General features: G+C 67.0%; 2 protein-coding genes across 2 annotated transcripts; one reads left to right on the plus strand and one right to left on the minus strand.

Moving 5' to 3' along the window:
- Positions 1 to 3,743: 3,743 nt before the first annotated feature.
- LOC309598575 (zinc finger protein 362-like) lies at positions 3,744 to 7,079 on the plus strand (the record flags this gene model as incomplete). Its single annotated transcript, XM_082329304.1, is given in 8 exon segments — positions 3,744 to 3,782; positions 3,784 to 3,807; positions 3,945 to 4,191; positions 4,340 to 4,661; positions 4,760 to 4,984; positions 6,334 to 6,412; positions 6,523 to 6,681; positions 6,790 to 7,079. Coding segments are annotated over 8 exon segments (1,212 nt in total). The 3' UTR covers positions 6,907 to 7,079.
- Positions 7,080 to 9,523: 2,444 nt separating this feature from the next.
- On the minus strand, positions 9,524 to 21,075 carry PHC2 (polyhomeotic homolog 2). Its single transcript, XM_082329167.1, is given in 16 exon segments — positions 9,524 to 10,170; positions 10,748 to 11,054; positions 11,150 to 11,291; positions 11,402 to 11,516; positions 11,657 to 11,786; positions 11,896 to 12,104; positions 13,456 to 13,609; positions 15,377 to 15,735; positions 16,459 to 16,675; positions 16,742 to 16,846; positions 17,516 to 17,617; positions 17,619 to 17,678; positions 17,775 to 17,852; positions 17,931 to 18,089; positions 18,184 to 18,372; positions 20,998 to 21,075. Coding segments are annotated over 15 exon segments (2,436 nt in total). The 5' UTR covers positions 18,328 to 18,372; positions 20,998 to 21,075; the 3' UTR covers positions 9,524 to 10,015.
- Between the last annotated feature and the right edge of the window lie 1,135 nt (positions 21,076 to 22,210).

Here is a 22,210-nt window from a genome sequence, read left to right on the forward strand (position 1 = left end):
GATCGCTTGCCGTCCTCAGGGTTGCCGGTACCCGGGAGCTGCCCCCTTTCTTTCGGCGGTGCCGTGAAAAGAAATCTCTTGTTTCTTTTTATTTCAGCGAAGGCGAGACAGAGAGGGCTGCCAAGGTAGAGGCGTTCCCTAGAGAACTGTAGCTTGACTTAGCGGCAGTTGGGTAGGAAGTTGGAAGGCTCTAGTGAGCTCGTGCCCACCCGTGCCATCATCTACCTCCCATCAATCTGGAGCCTCATCGACACGTCTCCCCAGGCAGCTGCGGCCACCTGGCTTCTGAGGCCAGCCTGTGAGTACCAAAACACCGGCGTCCGACCGTATCTCGCCACCGCCGACCCCTCGCTGCCGCCGCCGCACCCCTTTCCCCCTCGCCATCCCCCCTCGCCCCGGCTTGCCGGCTTCTCACGCTCTCTTCCTTCCCCGTGGGTGCGGAGGCGATGATTTTTGTGTCTTTTTTAGGGTCGCCCAAGATGCTGCCGCTTCTCCCCTTCGCCCGGTTGAGCGGCGATGCCGGGTACCGCGCCGTTCTGTGGGAATTCGGGGTTCAGCCCCCGTTTTTTGGGGCTCCGCGCATCTTCCTGCTTGCTCTTCCGACATCCCTCTCCTCACGGCCGTGCCCGCTCGGGCGGCCGTGATGCTTTTTGCACCCACCCCTGTCCCCGGGGACAACCTTTGGCGTCCCCTCGGCAAGAGTTGGCCAAATCCGGTGCCCGTGGAGGATGCCGGGGCATCTCCCGCGCTGCGGTTCGGACCGCAGGACCCCCCCGTGCCGCCGGAGAGCCGTTCCCCGGGGGGGTTTCCCCCTGCCCAGCCAAAAGTTGGGGGGCACGGAGAGCCCTGACGCGCCCCCCTCGCCCCCCTACCCCGCAGAGCCGGGTCCCGCAGAGCCGGCGGGAGACGCGCTGCAGCATTCCCCACCCTTCATAATTTCCATTTTAATGGATTTTCTTCTTTTTTTTTTTTTTTCTTTGCTGCATGTCAGCTTCCATTTTTCATAGTTAGCTGAGAATATAGAAAAAGGGAGTTTTTATATATATTTTTTTTTTTCCATCTGCTTTATATCCCCTCCCGCTCCCTCCCCCAGCCATCCCAGCCCTGGGAGAGGGGGAAGCCGCTCCCTCCGCTCCCGATGAAATACCGCACGATTTATAACATTACATCGGGACAGGAACAGGGATTTTTTTTATTTTTTTTTTTTGGCACGCCGACCATTTCTTTCCTCTTCATTCTGGGCAGGTTTGTCAAGCTCCAAGTGCGCTGGTTTTGCAAATAATTTATAATTAATTTAATAAGACCTCCTCACGTGGAGGCGGGGCGGGGATACACGCAATATTTGCACTTTCCTCCCCAAAATGCGCTTTGTGCCTTTGCCAACCCCTCCTCCAGCTTTGCATGAGGGGTCCTGGGACTGTTGGTAGCGGTTCGTGCTGCGTCCTGGCGATGGTTTGGGAACCGCGCCGGCGGTTTTGATCCTTCTTGGTGCCGCTGATGGCTCCGGTGGAGCCCGGCATGCTGTTGGGACAGGGAGAAGGACGGACGGATGGATGGATGGACAGACAGACGGGAAGGACGGAGGTCGCAGGGCACCTGCTGGGACGGGGGAGCAGCTCCAAAAAGTCCTTTTCTAATCATAGCTCCGGCTTCCTGTTTTCCCATGCTGCGGGGCTGCCGCCGGCCGCGCCGGGGCGGTGGGGTTCGTGCCGGGGTGCTTGGCCGCGTCGGGGGGGACCCGGAGCCCTCCTGCCTGCGCTCCTCTGCCTGCCCGCTGCCCGCTTTCCTGCCTGTCTCCCATCACGAGGAGTTTTCCCTGCCACGATCTCCTCTTTCGGCCCCGTCTCCCGCCGCGCCGGCCCCTCGTGCCGTCATCCCGGAGTCCCCCATCCCATGCTCATCATCCCGAGCGATCTTATTTTATTTATATATATATATACACGTAGCCGGTGGGTAAACACACAACGTGGGCGGCGTGCGGGTACATATATAATCTATATAAAATAGCCGGTGGCGGGCGTGTACGCGTATGGGAAAGCGCATTTAATAGCCCCAGCAAGTTCCCTTTCTGTGCGCACCGGCGTGGCGCAGAGCGGGACTCCCGGCTCTGCCTTTTGCCTGCCTGCGCCGCGGAGAGGGGGGTGAATACGGTGGGTGGAGAGAAAACGGGGAGGAAAAACAATCGTTCCGGGGGATATTGCGAGGATCCGGGTCTGCTTTCACTTGAAAAAGCCTAAATTTGGTGCGCGGAGAGGTGACATGGAGCGGTTCGAGGCAGAGAAGGGGAATTTCTGAAGCCGGTGTCCGGGTGGTCTCCCGGCCTGGCTGCGGCGTTGGGGTCTGCCACGCGAAATGGCTCCCGTTCCTCAGCGCTGCCGGCGCCTAGGTCCGAGTCGCCCCAAAACGCGCCTTGTCCTGCGCCGCGCTGCTGCGTACCGCGAGGGTCGGGCCGTCCCCTCCTCCCTGCCTCAGTTTCCCCCCCAAGAATGAGCCTGGAGGGGTCCAGCCCGCGGCTCTTTTTCAGGCTGGGGTGGCCGTGTGGGTGCTAAGTCCCTGGTGGGACCGGGACCCCCTTTTGCTGGGTGCTGCCCACCCGCCGACAGAGAGCTCGGGGTCTGATTTAAACCGAGGGGCAGCGAGCGAGTGCGATGAGGAGGAGGAAGGCTCATCGCCCCATCCCAGCCCCAGGGTGCTTTTTTTGTGGGAGCAGGGATGTTCCCGGACGGCACCGGCGCCGTTCGGAGGAGGCTGCCCATCCGGCAAATGCAGGACCGCGTCCGAATCTGCGCAGCCGTGGCCCTCTGTGCCTCGGTTTCCCCAGCCGCCGGTGCTCTGCCGTAGGCACCTCGCCCCCAAATCCCGCCAGCCCGAAGGCTTTCGGCAACGTGCTTTGCCGGAGGTGCCGGTCTAGTTTCTCCCGGGATCCTGGCCGCGGCCTGGTTTATATTACAGACTGAGCTCCTCGGGGACCTCTCCTATACGTTCCGCCAGGGTCCCTTATACACTTTACCCTTAAACACCCCCGTAATGAGGTTTGCCGGCGTGGCGATGCCCGTTTATGCCGGGCCATTAGGCCAGTGTCGTTTTCTCGCCGTCCCCCTTTCAGATGTTTTCTATTACCCGAAGACGGATTTAGAATTAATTTTCCCAATGTGTTTAAGCGTCTCTATAAATCTCCCGGCCCCGCTGCAGCCGGGTTTTCCTGCTGAGCTGCTCGCGGACATCGCAGGTCGCTTCGCTTGGGAGTCGGGGGGCTTTTTTTTTTTTTAGGGGGGTGGAATTCGGCCGGGGTTGGCTTTGACGTGCCGCCGTCGTGCTGGCCCTTGCTCCCGCAGCAGCGTCCCGTCCGCCTCCGTAATCCCTCCTGGAGATACCGGAGGAGCAGCGCGGGTATCTCCGGCGCTTGGGAGATTGGGGTTTTTTTTCCCCAAATTTCCCTCCCTCGCCAAATTGCGTCCTCCGTCCTCGTGCGCTCGCTGGCGTTTCGGGATCTTCGAGGTGCTCGGCGGGTGCTCGGCGTCACCCTGATCCTGCAGGAATTTCCAGCTGGGAAGATGCTCGGGAGGTCCCCGGCCCTGCCTGCTCCCTGCCTGCTCCCTGCCTGCTCCTAGAGCCTGGGTGTTGCTTTTTTGGGGGGGTGGGGTTGGTGTCGGGGGGGTTCGAGCCCCGCGGGGAGGCGGGAGGGGGGATCCGTGCGGCGGCCGGTGCCCCCCCGTAACCCGCCCCGCTCTCTTCCCCGCAGGATGGCGGAGCCTCGCTTCAACAACCCCTACTTCTGGCCGCCCCCCCCCCACCATGCCCAGCCAGGTAGGACCCCCCCCCACCGGGACAGCGGGATTTTGGGGAGGAGGGAGGACAGACGGACGTGGGGGACCCCCGGGGCGGGGGGCTGGGGGTGCCGTCTCCACCCCTGACCCACCTCTCTGCCTTCTCCCCCCCCCCAGCTGGACAACCTGGTCCTGATCAACAAAATCAAGGAGCAGTTGATGGCGGAGAAGATCCGCCCCCCTCACTTGCCCCCCACCTCCGTGGCCTCCCAGCAGCCCCTCCTGGTGCCCCCCTCGCCCGCCGAAAGCAGCCAGTCCATCATGTCCCTCCCCAAACTGCAGCAGGTCCCGGGTCTCCACCCTCAAGCCGTCCCCCAGCCCGACGTGGCCCTGCACGCCCGACCGGCCACCAGCACCGTCACAGGTACTGCCACGGCACGGGGGGGTTAGCAGCTCCCGGTAGATTTTGGGGAGGGATCCCCCCCCCAATTTGGGACCCTGCCGTGAGAGGAGAAGGGAGGGTGGACCCCCCCGCAACGCCAACGCCCCCCTCCCCTCTCTTTGCCCGCCAGGGTTGGGGCTGGCTTCCCGCGCGCCGGCGGTCAGCACCTCCGAATCCAGCACGGGGACGGGGACCACCACCCCATCGACTCCCACCTCCACCAGCCAGAGCCGCCTCATCGCCTCCTCGCCCACCCTAATCTCAGGAATCACCAGCCCCCCCCTCCTCGACTCCATAAAGACAATCCAGGGCCACGGCTTGCTGGGGGCACCCAAAGCGGAACGAGGCCGTAAGAAAATCAAGGCGGAAAATCCCTCGGGACCGCCGGTCCTGGTGGTGCCCTATCCCATCCTGGCTTCGGGGGAGACGGCCAAAGAGGGGAAGACGTACAGGTAGGCAGCCGCCCGCGCGCCTCGGGGGGATCGGGGTGATGGCGGGGTGCCCCCTCCAGCCCAGCCCGGTCCCTGCGGGGTTCTCCGTGCCCCTCCAGGTGTAAGGTCTGCCCCTTGACGTTCTTCACCAAGTCGGAGATGCAGATCCACTCCAAGTCGCACACAGAGGCCAAGCCCCACAAGTGCCCCCATTGCTCCAAATCCTTCGCCAACGCCTCCTACCTGGCCCAGCACCTGCGCATCCACCTGGGCGTCAAACCCTACCACTGCTCCTACTGCGAGAAGTCCTTCCGCCAGCTGTCCCACCTCCAGCAGCACACCAGGTGAGGGCACCGCCGCCCCCCGGGGCTGGCGGGGGGCCCGGGAGCCTTCGGGGGGGCCCCGTCTGCCCTTAGGGGGTGGTGGGGCCTGCGCCCAGCATCTCGTGTGCCGTGCTCGTTGTCCCCACCACGCTCGTTCCCACCACCTTCTTCATCCCCACCGTGCTCGTTGTCACCACCGCTTTCTTCATCCCTACCATGCTCATCCATCCCTACCATGCTCATCCATCCCCACCATGCCAATCTGTCCCCACTGCCTTCATCATCCCCACCACACTCATCATCTCCACCACCTTCATTGTCCCCACTGTGCTCATCATCTCCATCAGCTTCTTCATCCCCACCACCCTCATCCGTTCCCACTGCCTTCATGATTGCCACCATGCTCATCATCTCCAGCACCTTCATTGTCCCCACTGCCTTCATCATTGCCACCACACTCATCATCTCCAGCACCTTCATTGTCCCCACCACACTCATCCATCTCCACCGTGCTCATTGTCCCCACCACCTTCTTCATCCCCACCACGCTCCTCCATCCCCACCACGCTCATCATCCCCGCTGCCTTCATCATCCCCACCACCTCCATAATCACCACCATTGACCCCACCATGCTCATGGTTTCCACCACCTTCATCATCCCCACCACCCTCGTCATCTCCACCACCTTCATTGTCCCCACCACACTCCTCCATCTCCACCGCGCTCATTGACCCCACCACCTTCTTCATCCCCACCACGCTCATCCGCCCCCACCACTTATCGTCCCTGCTTCCTTCATCATCCCCACCACCCTCATCATCTCCACCACCTTCATTGTCCCCACCACGCTCATCATCTCCACCACGCTCATCATCTCCACCACCTTCTTCATCCCCATCACCCTCATCATCTCCAGCACCTTCATTGTTCCCACCACCTTCTTCATCCCCACCACACTCATCTGTCCCCACCACACTTATCGTCCCTGCTGCCTTCATCATCCCCACCACCCTCATCATCTCCACCACCCTCACCATCCCCACCACCCTCATCGTCCCCACCACCCTCATCATCCCCACCACCCTCATCATCTCCACCACCTTCTTCGTCCCCACCACCCTCATTGTCCCCACCACCTTCTTCGTCCCCACCACCCTCATCATCTCCAGCACCTTCACTGTCCCCACCACCTCGGAGCCTGCCCCGCTCACCATCCCCACCTTCACCCCCGCCACGGCTCCCAGCCCCGGCTCCCCCCCCCCCCCCCCGAGACGCCGGCGTCGCCGCCCCCGTCCCTGCCGCCCCCCTCCGGGCGCCGGGGCGAGAGGGGCCGGCGCCCTCACCCCGCGTCCCCCCGTGCCTCCCCCAGAATCCACACCGGCGACAGACCCTACAAGTGCCCGCACCCCGGCTGCGAAAAGGCCTTCACGCAACTCTCCAACCTCCAGGTCAGCGCCGCGCGGCGGCGGCACCGGGAGCGGGGAAGAGCCGCCCCGAAAGCGGGGCGGGGAGGGCGCGGGGGCGGTTGCCGTAACCGTGACCCCGCGCCGTTTCGCAGTCTCACCAGCGCCAGCACAACAAGGACAAGCCCTACAAGTGCCCCAACTGCTACCGGGCCTACACTGACTCGGCCTCGCTGCAGATCCACCTCTCGGCGCACGCCATCAAGCACGCCAAGGCTTACTGCTGCAGCATGTGCGGCCGCGCCTATACCTCGGTGAGCCGGGCACCGGGACACCCCCCGCATCCCGAAAAATCCCCCCCCGTATCCCAAAAAAAATCCTCGGGCTTCTCCCCCGCTCACCTTCTCCCCCTCCTCCCGCAGGAGACCTATTTGATGAAGCACATGTCCAAACACACCGTGGTGGAGCACCTCGTCAGCCAGCACTCGCCGCAGAGGACGGAGTCGCCCGGTATTCCCGTACGGATCTCCCTCATCTAACCGGGGACGCCTTCGGCGGCGGGGGGCGGACACCCCCGCATGGAGGAGGAAGAAGAGGAGGAGGAGGAGGAGGAGGAAGCAAACCCACCCGCAGCACCCCAGCCCCGGCCGGGAGCCCGGCGGGACGTGCCCGGGGCCGTGGCCCCCCCGCCCTGCTCCGCGCCCCCGCAGGTTTGGTGACACCCAAAGACGGTTTCAGAGCACTTTGAATCTCGGCGGTTTGGTTTATTTTTTTGGTTGTTTTTTTTTTGGTTTTTTTTTGGAGGGGGGGGGGAAGGGGTGCAGCGGGGGCGGGGGGAGGGTTCTCCTCCTCCCACCACCCCCCCCAACCGCTTTGGATACAAATATATATATATATTTATTGGCCAAGAACTTGGTGCTGCTAAAAAACCCGAAATAAGACCCAAAAACCAACCGTGGCTGGAGAAAAACCGAAGCCGGGGGGGGGATGGGGACCCCGCCGCCGCCTCCCCCCTCGCCACGGCCTCTCCGGCGGGAGCAGCCGCCGCCTCCTCGGGCTCCTTTTTAAACCATTTTTGGGGGTTTTTGGTTGTTTGGTTTTTTTTTTTTTTGGTTTTTGGGTCCCTTTGAAGGGAGAAGGCGGCGGGCGCAGCTGCGGCCCCCTCCCCGCCAATTCCATGGATCCCCAAAAATTCCGGCTCGGAGCAGGGCCTCGCGCCCGCCTGTACAGAACCGGGGGGGGTGGGGGTGGGGGTTTGCGCCCCGAAACGAAAGAAGAAAACAAAACAAAACAAAAAAACACAAAAAAAAGGAAAAAACCCCAACAAAACCACAAAAAAACTCACTATATTCTGTACTCTTCGGTTCCGTTTTTTGGATATTAACTGTGTTATTTTTTTATACACTTTTTAAGCCTTAACTCAGCGTTTTATTTGGGGGGGGGGTGGGTTTTTTTTTTTCCGCCAGGGTGGTTTATTGACCTTCCCTTTCTTAATTTTTAATCCCCCCTTATTTTTTTATCCCCCCCCCCCCCCCCTCCTTTCCCCCCCTCGATGTTGTACGATACTCGATAGTGTAACCTTTTCTGTCGGCATGTCGCTACCCTGTAAATACGCCTCCCGCCGCCCCGCCCCGGGGCCGCCGGTTTGGTTTTATTTTTAATTTTCCTCGCTGGAATTCCGGGCCCCCGCGTCCTTAGCGCTAGTTCTTACCTTAGTAAAAAAGGAGGAGAAAAAAAAAAAAAAAAGGAAAAAAAAAAAAAAGAGAAAAATACCACAAAAAAAAAAAAGGTCTCTGCCCCTGCGCTGTCTCGCCTTGTGGTTGATGGAGAAGCCGGGGGCGCGCGGGGGGGGGGACGAGGAACCGCGGCCTCGCCGGGAGCGTTCGCGGTGCGGGAAAGGAGCGGCCCCCCCTCCCCCCCCGCGACGGCGGCGCCCGTTTCCATAAAAAAACACAAAAAAAAAAAAGGGGAAAAAAAAAAAAAAAAATAAAACAGAACGAGGAGGAAAAAAAAAAACCAAAAATGGCGAATAAATTTTGTTTGTGTTTGTTGCGGAAGAGGAAAAATGAAGAATTCAAGTGGAAACGGCGGCGGTGGCGAGGGGCCGGTGGCCACCCCGGGCCACGGCAGGGCCACCTCGGGGTCCCCACGTTGTCCCCAGGGGAGGGGGTGGCAGCGCCACGGCCCCGGGGGTGGGGGGCCTGGGGAGCAGCGGGGCGCTGCTGGGGACAGCCCACCGTGGCCACCACGGCCAGGGACACCTCACTGTGGCCACCGTGGCCACCACGGCCACTGTGGCCACCACAGCCAGGGACACCGGCTCCAGGGACACCTCACCAGCACCAGCTTCAAGGACGCCTCACCGTGGCCACCGCGGCCAGGGACACCAGCTCTGGGGACACCCCACTGTGGCCACCATGGCCAGGGACACCTCACCGTGGCCACCAGCTCTGGGGACTGCCTCACCACAGTCACCAGCTCCAGGGACGCCTCAGCACCGTGGCCACCAGCTCTGGGGACACCTTACCACCATGGCCACCAGCTCCAAGGAGGTGTCACCACTCCAGGTGCCAGCTCTGGGGACACCTCACCACAGCCACCAGCTCCGGGGATGTGTCACCACTACAGGAACCGGTTCCAGGGCCACCTCATCATGGCCACCAGCTGTGGGGACATCTCACCACGGCCACCAGCTCCAGGGCTACCTCAGCACCATGGCCACCAGCCGTGGGGACACCTCAGCACCATGGCCACCGGCCCTGGGGCCACCTCAGCGCAGACACCGTCACCACGGTGCCACCGCGGTGGGTGTCCCCTCACGCCCCCCTCCCCCGCCCCTTGGGGCCCCCCTGCCGTGGGCTCCCCCGAGTGGGCGCGGGGGGGGATGGGGCCGGTGCCGACCCGGGGGCAGCGGGGGCCCCCCAGGGCCCCCCCAGGGCAGGAGGGCGCGGGGGAGGTGCCGCCAGCGCTGTCCCCGCCTCGCCTCCCCCAGGGAGGGAGCGGGGGAGGGGCGGGGGGAGGAAAGCGGGGGGCCCCCACATTTGTCTTTTTTTTTTTTTTTTTTTCAGTGTTTATTAAAAACAAAACAAAAAAACGGGGAAAAAAAGGGGGGGGGGAGGGGCCGTGAGTTTTTTTTCCTTTTTTTTTTTTTCTTTTCTTTTCTTAAAAAGACCGTGGTGGCCGGGGGGGGAGGGGCGGGGGGGCCTTACCTGCTGGGGGGGCCCCCGCCACCACCGTCCTCTCCTGAGGCGCCCCCCAAAACAGCCCCCTCCCCCCCCCACCCCGGGGGCTAACACCCCTCCGGGGCTGGTAGCCCAAATCCCGCGCGGGGGAGGGGGGGAGTGGGGCACACGTTAAGGCAACCGTCCTGCTTCGCCCTGCCGTCGTGGGGACCGGGGGGGGGGGAGACGGGGGGGGAGGCGCGGGGACCCCCCCTCCCTGCCGGAGAAGGGGGTGACCCCCCCAAACGGGGGGGGCCGCTCTAGCTACGGGCTATGTACAGACCCCGGGGGGCCACCCCGGGGCTCGCTTGTGCTCCAAAATGGCTCCCCTCCCCCCCCCTCTCCCCAAAACCGGGCGGGGGGGTGGGGGAGGGGGGGTCGGGGGTCCCGTGGGTGCTGCCCCCCCGCCCCCCCCACCCAACCGGCTCTAGGAGTCCTTGAGCATGCTGATGCGGGCGTAGATCTTGAGGGCGGGTCCCAGCTTGATGTTCATGGTGCTCATGAGGTGATCCTCCTTCAGCAGCAGCAGCGCCTGCCCGTCGATCTCCTGCGCCCGGAACTCCTCCGCGATCTCCTGGCAGCCTGCGGGGAGGGGGCCGCGCTCAGCAACCCCCCCCAAAAACCCACCAACCCCCCCAAACACCACCACCCCCCCCGAAAAACCACCACCTCCCCCCCAAACTCACCAACCTCCCCCCCAAAACCCACCAACCCCCCCCAAAACCCACCCCCTCCCCCCAAAAACCCACCCCCTCCCCCCCAAAACCCACCAACCTCCCCCCAAAACCCACCAATCCCCCCCCAAAAACCCACCAGCCCCTCCCCCAAACCCACCTACCCCCCCAAACCACCAACCCCCCTCCAAACCCACCAGCCCCCCCCCAAAAACCCACAACCTCCCCCCAAACCCACCAATCCCCCCCCAAACCCCACCAGCCCCTCCCCCAAACCCACTAATCCCCCCCCAAACCCATCAACCTGCCCCCAAAAACCACCAACCTCCCCCCAAAACCCACCAATCCCCCCCAAAACCCCCCAGCCCCTCCCCCAAACCCCCCAACCTCCCCCAAAACCCAACCCCCCCCCCCCCAAAACCCACCCCCCCCCCCCCAAAAACCCAACCCCCCCCTTCGCAGGGGGGTCCCTGACCACTCCTCACCCGGCAGCGAGCGGATGAACTCGTAGACGTCCTCCACGTTCCATTTGCTGGGTTCGCTGGGCAAAAAGCGGTGGCCGATGCCGGCCAAGTCGCGGACGTGGACGTCGGGCAGCTCCATCTCGCGCAGCTCCAGGTCCCGCTCGCCCTGCCGCCGGCGGGAGGTGGAGGAACTGGCCGAGATGGGGGAGAGCGGTTCCTCGTAGCTCGAATTATCCGAACAACGACTCGAATCTTCTTGGCTGTGGTTGAGCTGCAACGACGCCGTCACGGAAAGAGGCACCGAACCCGGCGGGAGAGAAACCGGCGGCTGCGGGACGGAGCAGCACCGGCCTCAGAGCCCACCCCCGCCGTGCGGCGCCGCCGATTTGGGGAGGGATCCTGCCCCGTCCCCCCCGCCCTCACCTGCTTCTTGGCGTCTTTGCCGAGGGTGGGCAACGTCCCCTTGCAGGTGCGACGGCGGCCGTGGGGGGGACCGCCGGGTTTTTGCAGTTTGCTGCGATCGGGGTGGAACAAACCCACCCGCTTCGTGCAGCCCACGTTGTACCTGCGGGGAGGGGCGGGGGGTGAGGGAGGGGGGCCCGATCCCGCCGGGGGGAGGGGCGGGCGGGCTGTGGCGGCGTTATTTTTTTGGGGGGGGGGGGGGGTGGGGGTCACCTCTTGGCGCAAGCCATGGAGCAGAAGCGCTTGGAGCGCTTGAATTTGTAGGCGAAGTCGACGCGGCCGCAGAGCTCGCACTTCAGTTTGGGGGGGTTCCCCTCTTCTTTGGATTCTGGGGGACGCGGAGGGACGCCCAGAGAGAGAAACGCAACCAGCTCAGCCGCGGGGGGATCCCCAAAACGTCGCTCGGCTTCGGGGAGGGGGTGGGTTTCACCGCCCCCCGCGCAGCGAGGGGCTGGTTTCGGGCGCTACCTTGTAAATAGGGTTCCTCCATTTCGGAGTCGGTGGTGGTGGTGTTGTCCTGCTGCGGGAGTTTCTCAGCCAGCAGCTCCTGCGCATACTTCTTCTTCAGGTTCCCCACCAGCAAGGAGGAGCGCCCCACCTGCGACAACAAACAAAAAAAACCCACGAGTGGGTGCCCCCCACCCATGGGTGCCCCCCCCCAGAAACACCCCAGCCCTGCGGAAAGCGGGAGGAGCGGGATACGTTACCGGGAACGGTTCTGCCCCTTCCTGGATGACGAAGCCCTCGATAACGTGGGTGAGGATTTGGGGTTTCACGATGGCCTGGGGCGGTTTGTTCTCACCATTGTGGGGGGCAGCGCCGGCGACGGTGGAGGCAGAGCTCCCGGTGCCCGAGGTCATGCCGGGAACGCTGGCGAGGGGCTGGGGCTGAGCATGAAGGCGGTCGGCGGGCGGCTCTGCGGGCAGGGGGGCACGGGGACGGTTACGGGGGACGCGGTGACGCCGGCGGTGACGCCGGGGCCTCTATTACCATACAGCTGGGCTGCTTTGGGAAAGGGGGGGGGGGGGGGGGAGCAGCTGCTGCCGCTCCCAGTGGGGCCCAGTGGGTCCCAGTAAGGCCCGATAGGGCCCCAGGAGCCCTGGGGAGCCCTCAGCCCCCCCCCAGGAGCCCCCAAATGTCCTGCGGGACCCCGGGCAGCCCCCGAACACCCCGCCAGACCCCGCAGAGCCCCCAAATCTGCCCAGTAAGCCCCCAGTGCGCCCCAGTAAAGCCTCAAAACATCCCAATAACGCCCCAGTAAGGCCCCGGTACATCCCAGTACAGCCCCAGGACGGCCCGATCTACCCCGGAAAGCCCCGATCCACCCCAGTAAGGCCCCATCTGCCCCAGTAAGGCCTGAGAGAGCCCAGTAAGCCCCCATCTCCCCCAGTAAGGCCCAGTGTGCTCCGGTAAGGCCCCCTCTGCCCCCGCGGGGCCCGGCCGGTACCGGTAAGGCCCCGGTAGGCCTCGCTAGGCCCCGGTAGGCCCCGCCACCTTTGTCCGACGGCGGAGCCCGCTCCCCCCGCCCCTACCTGCGCCCGGGCCGCGGCTGCGGAGCCGGGACCGGGGAAAGGGGGGGGCGATGGGGGGGGCGGATGCGGAAGTGAGGTCAGCGCCCGCCGCCCCGCCGGGCCGAGCCGGGCCGGACCAGGCCGAGCCTCGTCGGGGCGGGTTTGGGCGGGGCCGGGCCTCACTCACCGGCGGCGCTCAGCGGCTCGGCGGCCCCATGGCGCGGACAAAGGCGGAGCGGGCGGTGGCGGCGGCGGCGGAGCGGGGACAAAGGCGGCGGCGGCGGCGGCGGGGCCGGGCCGGGGCCGGGGCGGCGGCAGCGGCGGCTGCGCGGGGAGGGGCGGGGCCTGGCGCTGGCCGCGCCCCCTGCGCTCCTATTGGCCGCCGCCGCGCGCGCGCGCCCACGCCGCCAGCGGGCGGGGGCTGGGGAGGGGCGATGGGCGGGGCCGCGGGGAGGGGGCGGGGCCGCCGGGGAAGAGGCGGAGCCGCCGGGTGAGGCCACGCCTCCGCGGCAGCCGGGGGCGCTCCCCCCCCCGGCCACGGCCACGCGTGGGGGTGGGCGCCCCCCGGGGCGGGGACCCCCGCACTCGGCCGCCGCCGCGTCACCCGTGGGGCCCCGCCCCGCAGCGGCAGCCCCGCAGCCCCACCCCTGCCTCAGTTTCCCCCCCGCTGCGGCCCACCGGGGTGCGTGTGTGCGGGGGCAGCGGCACCCCACGGGTGGGTGCCCGTGGGGGGGGCGGGGGGGGCGTGGGGCTTACCGTGGGGCCGCTCGCCCTCGGGGGTGTCGGGGCCCGGGGGGGCGGCGGGCGGCGAGAGGGCGGGGGGCTGCGGCGGGGCGGCGGGCGGGCTGTCGGCGCTCCTCGGGGCGGGCGGCGGGTCCCGGCGGGAGCCCTCGGGGACCCCCGGCGGGGGCTGCGGCGGCGGGGGCACACGCGTGGGCGCGGGTCAGCGGCGGGCGGGCGGCACAGGCGTGCGCGCGGGCCGGCCGCGGGGGTCGGGGGCGCGCACGCGTGCGCGTGGCTCCAGCGCGCGGATCGGGCACGCGCAGGGAACGGGCACATGCACGGATCGCGCGCGCAAACGTGCCCGCGCACGCGTGTGTGTGGACCGGGTGCGCACACGCACGAGCACGGATGCGGCACGCGTGTGCAGGGATGAGATGCACACGCACACACATGCAAGCGTGCCTGCACACACGTGTGCAGGGATGAGATGCACACACGCACATGCATGGATCTGGCACATGTGCACACGCACGCACATGGATGTGGCACAAGTGTGCACACACGCATGGCACATGCATTAAGCACACGTGCACACACATGTACGGGTCACATGCGCGCACATGTGCACAGATCAGGCAAACACGCCTGCACACCCGTGTGCATGGACCAGGTGCACACATGCACACACGTGTGCATGAGCATGGATGTGGCACAGCGGTGCACACGTGTGCAGGGATGAGATGCACACACGCACGTGCACGGATCTGGCACACGTGTGCGCACACACGTACATGGATGTGGCACAAGTGTGCACACGCATGCACGCATGCCTCATGGATTAAGCGCACGTGCACAAGTCATATGCACACGCACGCACGTGTGATCAGGCAAACATGTCTGCACACAGGTGTGCATGGGACCAGGCACACGTGCACGGATCTGGCGCACACGTGCACGGATCTGGCACACACGTGCACGGATCTGGCACACGTGTACACTCACGCATGCACCAACACATGGATTAAGCACACATGTGCACAGGTCATGTGCACACCCATGTGCATGGAGCAGGCAAACATGCCTCCACACGTGTGCATGGGCCAGGTGTGCACACACACACGTGTGCACAGATGTGGCACACCTGTGCACACGTTTGCAGGGATGACATGCACACACACATGCCCGATCTGGCACACGTGTGCACACACACGCATACATGGACGTGGCAGGAGTGTGCATGCACGCAGATGCAGACACACGGATTGAGCACACGTGTGCACACACGCGTGCAGACACACGGACTGAGCACACGTGCGCACACACGCATGCAGACACATGGACTGAGCACACGTGCGCACACGCATGCAGACACACGGACTGAGCACACGTGCGCGCACACACATGCAGACACACGGACTGAGCACACGTGCGCACACACACGCGTGCAGACACATGGACTGAGCACACGTGCGCACACACGCATGCAGACACACGGACTGAGCACACGCGCGCGCACACACATGCAGACACACGGACTGAGCACACGTGCGCGCACACATGCGTGCAGACACACGGATTGAGCACACGTGCGCACACACGCGTGCAGACACACGGACTGAGCACACGTGCGCACACACACGCATGCAGACACACGGACTGAGCACACGTGCGCACACACACGCATGCAGACACACGGACTGAGCACACGTGCACTGGCCCCCTGCACACGTGTGTACACACGTGCACGGACCAGGCCCACGCGCGGGGCTGGCAGCAGCGTGCACGCCCGCAGGGGTGCAGCCCCGCGGCGATCACGCACCCGCGCAGGGATCAGGCACACGCGTGCACCCCCACGTACACACGCGTGTGCACAGATCAGGCCCCCCCCGCCCACCGAGCCTCCCCGCACCCCCAAACCGCGCCGGGGGGATTCGGGGGGGGGGACGCCCCTCACCGTGGCGCCGGCGGGCTGCAGCTGCAGGATGACGGCGGAGGCGTGCTGGAACTTGCGGGGAGCGGCGTGGCAAGCGGGGTGCCCGTTGGGGGGGCCGCCCTCACCCCCCGTTCCTTGGGGGATCCCCGTTTTGGGTTGGGGGGCCGGGCCGGGGCTGGCGGGGGGCAGGGGTTGGAGTTGGGGGGCGGTGGCGGAGGTGGGGGGGCCCGGGGGGGGCTGCCCGCGGGGCGCCAGCGGCTGCTGCTGCTGCTGGATGACGAACTGCTGCTGCTGCTGCTGCTGCTGCTGCGGTGGCTGCGGCTGCATCGGCTTCGGTGGCGGCTGCTGCAGGAACTGGGGGGGCTGCAGCGGGGCGTAGGCTGCGGGGACAACCACGGGGGACAGGGACCCCCCCCTCGTCACCGGCACCTCAGCCCCAATCGACCCCAGCCCCAGGATCCCCCCCGCCATGAGGCTGCTCCTCACACTAGCATCTGTTCACTCTGGTGCCTACTGACAACCAGCTTTGCCAGCTCCCGCTGCTGCAGGAGGAGCTGGGCTCAGGCCGTGCCGGGGCGGGGCCCACCCGTTTTGGGAGCTGCACCGGCACAGCACCCCCAGGCTCCGTCACCCCGTGGGTGCACCCCATCACTGCTCCAGCCCACAGCACCCCACTGCAGAGGCTCATCCCACGGGGCCCCGGGACCCTATGGGTGCTGCGGGTGCCGTGTCCCTTCCCAAGCAGGGGCTGGGACCCTGCGGGGACACGCAGCCCCATGGGTCCCAAATAAAAGCGGGATGCTGACACACAGGAAACATCAGTGCGGGCCATCATTAGGTTTCAGAGTGAAGGCCCCACAGGCTGCTTGGCTGAGGGCTGCACCCACCCTGCTCACCTCGCCCTGACTTTCCGAGCACCCAAGGTGGGGGCGACACGCCCCTGAAGCGGGTAAACGGGGCTGCCGGTCCCACGTATAGGCAAGAAAACCATGAGGCCCCTCATTAGGTTTCAGAGTGAACGCTCCACCCGAGCACCGCTCCCTCCCTGTGACTCCCCCAGCATCCACGGGCGCTCCCTCCCCCGTCACGGCGCAGCACCTTACCTGGGGTGACCAGCGGGTGGGCGGCGGCGGGGGCGGCGGCGCGGGCCAGGGGGTGGGCACGGGCGTCGGGCCCCTCGGCTTTTTTGAGGTGCTCGGCGGGAGGGTCGGGTGGGGGGGGGGCCCGGGGAGGGCCGGCCCGGGGCGGGGGGCCACCGGGGGGCTTCATGGCCAGCGCGGGGAGGTGGGGGCCGGCGGGGCGCAGGGCCAGGCTGTGCACCTGCAACAGCAGCGGGTCAGGGGGTGCTGGGGTGGGGATTTTGGGGGGCCGGCGGGGGCGGCTCACCTGGGGGGCGGTGGGCGGCGGAGCGGGCGGCGGAGCGGGCGGCGGTGCCGGCGCGGGGCTCTCGGGCCGGACGGCGCTGACGGGGCCCGTGGGGGTGAAGATGAGCTGGGGAGGGGGCACAGAGAGTGGGTGCGTGGCCCCCGCCGCGGGGGGCGGCAGCACCCCGTGTGTCCCCCCCCCTTCCGTGTCCCTCTGGGGTGGCACACGCGTGGGGCGTGGGATTGCGGGCGGGGTGACGCGTCTGTCCCCCACCCGTGTCCCCAGAGAGCGCCGGTGCCAGGAGGGGGTCAAGGCATGGGCGCCCTATAGGGTCCGGGCACCCCACAGCAGGGTGATGGGTGCCCTATGGGTCCTGCCCACCCCACAGCGGGACAATGGGCACCCTATGGGTCTGGGCACCCCGCAGCAGGACAATGGGCACCCTACAGGGTCAGGGACCCTATAGGCTCCCCACCACCCTGCAGCAGGGCCATGGGCACCCGATGGGTCCCGGCCACCCCACAGCGGGATAACGGGCACCTCACGCGTCCCAGCCACCCACGGCAGGATGACGGGCACCCCACGGGTCCTGGCCACCCTGCTGCGGGATTACAGGCACCCTATAGATCCTGCCCACCCTACAGCAGGACAATGGGCACCCTACGGGTCCCAGCCACCCCACAGCAGGACAATGGGCACCCTATGGGTCCCAGCCACCCCACAGCAGGACAATGGGCACCCTATGGGTCCCGACCATCCCACAGCAGAACGACGAGCACCCCACAGCACCCTTACCATCTGCGCCCGCAGGTACATCTGGGCCTGGCTGGCGGTGAGGGCGGGCGAGGCGGCGTTGCCCAGCAGCACGGCCTGCTGCGCGATGCCCGAGGCCCCGGGGGGTGACGCTCTGCGCCCGGTTCAGGAGCTGCGCGGCCGCCGGCGACGTCGCCAGGTTGATCTGCAACGGGGACGGCGGGAAAAGGTTGGGGCGTCGCGCCGGATCGCCGGGTGGGCGACGGCGGGGTGGGTGCCGGAGGGGACGCGGGGGGCTCACCGTGGGTTGCTGCGCCGGTGCCGGCTGGGCGCCGTTCCCACCCGAAGAGCCGCTCTGCCTGTTCGCCGCTAGGCTCGCCTGGGGAGAAAGAGCCAAGCGTCACCCGTGTCCCGCACTGCGGCACCCACGGGTGCCCCCAGGGTGGGTGCCCCGTACCTGCTGGACGGCGGCCAGGCTCTGGAGCTGGGCGCTGGTGAGGTGCTGCTGCTGGAGCGCGGCCGTCTGCAGCATCAGGTGCTGCTGCTGCGCCGCGTACATCTGCTGCAGGTACTGCGCCGCCGTGTTGGGCTGCCGGTGCAGCGCTTGCTGGATCACCTTTGGAGGGGTGCAAAGACGTCCCCGGGCTGCACCCCGACCCTGAAACGTCGCCCGCCCCAACCTCCAACCCCCCCGCCCCGAAACGCCGTACCTGGACGGTCTGGCGGTCGGGGATGCCGCTGTAGACGGAGATCTGGGGAGCGGGCGGGCGGGCAGCGCCGGTGCTGCTGGGCGTCGTGGCGGTGCCGCCGGCGCTGCTGGAGGGCGGAGGTGCCGGGAGCTGCTCGTTCTCCATGGCGGTTTGCTGGGGTGCCGCGAGGCGGCGGGGGTCAGGCTAGAGCTGGGGGGCGAGAAAGGGTGAGAGGGGGCACCCGGCGGCACCCAACGTTGGCACCCGGCGTGGGCTTCGAGCCCCGGCGCAGGGCTGCGGCCGCGGTGGCGGCGTGGCCGTGCCGATGGGCGCGCGGGGCTGCTGCGTCCCGCCAGGACGGCGGGAGGCCCCGTGGTTCATCCTCCCCGCCCCGAGGTGAAGGGGGCCAGGGCCGCATCCTGCCCTGGGTGCTGAGGGAGGGGCAGGGCGGGAGGAGCCCCCAGCACGGGGGGAGATGGGGAAGGGGAGGAGGGACAGAAGGATGGACGGAGGTAGGGAAGGGATGGACGGACAGAAGGACAGAGGAAAGAGGAGGACAGAAGGAAGGAGGGACAGACGGACAGCTGGAAGGAAGGGAACGATGAAGGCAAGGATGCAGGGATGGACAGAAGGACGGACGGGAGGAGAGGGATGGAGGGATGGACGGACAGAAGGAAATGAGCGAAGTAGGAAAGGGACAAAGGACAGGAGGGAAGGACAGAAGGACAGATGGAAGGAGGACAGGGCAGAAGGAAGTAGGGGAGGGATGGAAGGAAGCAGAGAGACCAAGGGAGGGAGGGATGGAAGCAGGAAAGGACAGACAGAATGACAGACAGGAGGAGGAAAGGGATGGATGGGAGGATGGACGGAAAGGGAGGGAAGGACGGACAGAGGAAGGGATGGACAGAAGGATGGACAGAAAGAGGAAAGGGATGGAAGGAGGGAGGGAAGGACAGATGGACGGAAGGCCGGATGGAAGTAGGAGAGGGATGTAGGGATGGAAGGAAGGATGGACAGAGGAAAAGGACGAAGGGAAGGAAGGACAGACGGAAGGAAGAAGAGGGATGAATGGACGGAAGGAAGGGGACAGATGGGAGGGACGGAAGGACAGGAGGACAGGGACAGAGGGATGGGGGCTGTGGAGGCCGCGAGGGGGTTTGGCGGGCAGCACGACCACGACCACGGTGGCTCCAAGACTCCGTGGTCACTGATGGCCACCGCTGGCCACTGCGCTCTGGTGGCCCTGAGGTTCCATGGTCACTGATGGCCACCGCTGGCCACCACGCTCCGGTGGCCCCGAGGTTCCATGGTCACTGACGGCCACTGCTGGCCACCGTGCTCTGGTGGCCCTGCGCGCACCAAGGGACCTCCGGTCACCAGCCTGCGACACCCGTCCCTGCCGAGCCCCCGTGCTGCCGGGCCACGGGTGCCACCGCCATGGGTGCCACCGCCATGGGTGCCACCGCGGCAGGACCAGGGACAGCAGTGTGGGGTGCTGCAGACCATGGACAGCGGCCACGGCGGGTGGCCTTGGTGGCCAGGGTGGGTGGCCTTGGTGGCCACGCCACAGCATGACCCCACCAAACCGCCTCAGCCACCTTCAGCTCCTGCGCGGCGGCGGCGGCGACGTCCCCGGCCTCGGTGGCCCGCGGGGTTGTGTCCCCCGAGGGCGTCGCTGCCCCGAAGCGCGGGTGGGACGCGCAGGCGTCCACGGGGGTGGCAGCACGCGTCCCCACCGCCGCCTCCTGTGGCCCGTGACGCTTCCCAGCCCCGTGTCCATCCACGGCGCGCGTCCACCACGAGCCGGAGCAATTTTGGGAAGCGCTTTTCCCCCGCCAAGCGTCCATGGAGTTTTCTCCCCTGCCCCAGAAGAGCCCAGTGGCACCGGGGTGACACGGGGACACCGCCGTGACAGACACAGAGGGGCCACGCCGGGCCCATCCGGAGCCCAAATCCCGCCGGCAGGAGCACGGCGTGGGAAGCTCCCAGCGCCCAGCGCAGCCCCCCCGTCCTCGCCCGCACCAAACCCCCGTGGACTTTGGGGTGTCAGACGGGGGGGGGACACCTCGCTTTTGAGCCACAGGTGACAGAGGAAAAACCTGCAAAATCCCCCCAAAGCCATGAAAGCCACCCAAAAATAAAATAAAAAGGGAAGAATTCCGGCACCTCTGGGCGATGGCAGGACCTGCTGTGGCGGTGGGGGCCCGCAGCCGGGATGGGGGGGAGCCCCGGAGCTGGAACCCCCCAAGCCGAGCCCCAAAATAATGGGGGTGTAAAATAATGGGGGTGCAAAATAATGGGGGGGGTGGGGAAATCAGAGGGGGGTGGGATGCAATGGGGGGTGGGATGCAATGGGGGGGCAGATAGAAGGGGGTGGGATATGGGGGTGCAGTGTGATGGGGGTGGGAAATAATAATAAGGGGGTGCAAAATGGGGGGGTGCAAGGTGATGGGGGGGAAACGCTGGGGGGGGTGGGGGGATCAGGTATAAAGGGGGGGTCGGATATGGGAGTAAGCGGTGGAGTGGGATGGCGGGGGGTGGGGGGAGTAATAAGGGGGTGCAAAACCCGCGGGGGGGTGCAGGGTGACGGGGGGGGGCACACGAGTGGGGGGCGGGGAGCGGGGGTCCTGAAGGGGGGCGGGGAGCGGGGGGGGTCACGGACACCGGCGGGGGCCGAGGCGGGCGGCGCTGGGTGGGTAAACTGAGGCACGGCGGGTCCCGGGGCGCATGCGCGGCGCGGCCCCCCCCAGCCCCGGCCCCCCCCGGCCCCGGCCCCGGCCCCGGCCCGGCCCAGACAAAGCCGCCGGGGCCCGGTAGCGGCGGCGAGCGCGGTACCTGCGGCCCGTTCGGAGCGGCTCCCGCCGGCCGCGGCCATGGCCCAGGCGGCTCCGGGGGCGGGCGGGGGGCGGAGGGGGGCGTCCCGGGGCCGGTGCCGGTGCCGGTGCCGGCGGGGCCGGGCCCGCGGCCGCTCCCTCCTCCCTCAGGCGGCGGCGCGGCGGCCCGATGCCATAACTCATTTGCATTCCTCCGCGCGTCACGTGGGGCCGACGGCCAATCACCGCCCCGCCCGGTCCCCGACGGACACGCCCACCGCGCCCCGCGCCCGCCGCGACGGCGGCCGCCGCTCGCGCTCGCCATGGCAACGTGGGGAGGGGAGGGAGGGGGGCGGGGGGAGCGGGGTCGCCATGGCAACGTGGGGAGGGGAGGGGGAGGAGGGAGCGGATGCGGACCCGGGGGGGGGGGCGGCGGTACCGGGGGTGTGGGGGTGTGGGGGGGTACCGGGGGTGTGGGGGGGCCCCGGGCCCCGGTGCTGGCGGGGTCGCCCTGGGGTGCTCCTGGGGCCCGTACCGGCGGGGGCGGCGGGGGCTCCGGTCCCTGGTGCTGCCTGGGGTCACCCTTGGGCCGGTACCGGAGGGCTGCTGCACCGGAGCGGTGGTGGCTCCAGGCCCCGGTGCTGCCTGGGGTCACCCTTGGGCCGGTACCGGAGGGCTGCTGCACCAGAGCGGTGGTGGCTCCAGGCCCCGGTGTTGGCTGGGGTCACCCAAGGGTGCTCCCGGGGGTGCCCGGGGCCGGGGCCGGCGGGATCCTGCACCGGAGGGGTGGTGGCACCGGTCCCTGTGTCCCTGCTGCTGCCTGGGGTCACCCTTGGGCCGGTACCGGAGGGCTGCTGCACCGGAGCGGCGGTGGCACCGGGCCCTGGTGCTGGCTGGGGTCACCCAAGGGTGCTCCCGGGGGTGCCCGGGGCCGGGGCCGGCGGGATCCGGCACCGGAGGGGTGGTGGCACCGGTCCCCAGTGCTGGCTGGGGTCACCCAGCATCACCCCGGGGTGCCCAGGGCCAGTACTGGTGGGATGCACCGGAGGGGTGGTGGCACCGGGCCCCAGCACTGCCTGGGGTCACCCAGTGTCACCCCGGGGTGCTCAGGGCTGGTACCAGCGGGATCCTGCACTGGAGAGATGGTGGCACCGGTCCCTGTGTCCCTGCTGCTGCCCGGGGTCACCCAAGGGTGCTCCCGGGGGTGCCCGGGGCCAGTACCGGTGGGATCCTGC

This window comes from Platalea leucorodia (assembly GCF_965183815.1).
Source record: "Platalea leucorodia genome assembly, chromosome: 17".
Taxonomy (NCBI): Eukaryota; Metazoa; Chordata; class Aves; order Pelecaniformes; family Threskiornithidae; genus Platalea; species Platalea leucorodia.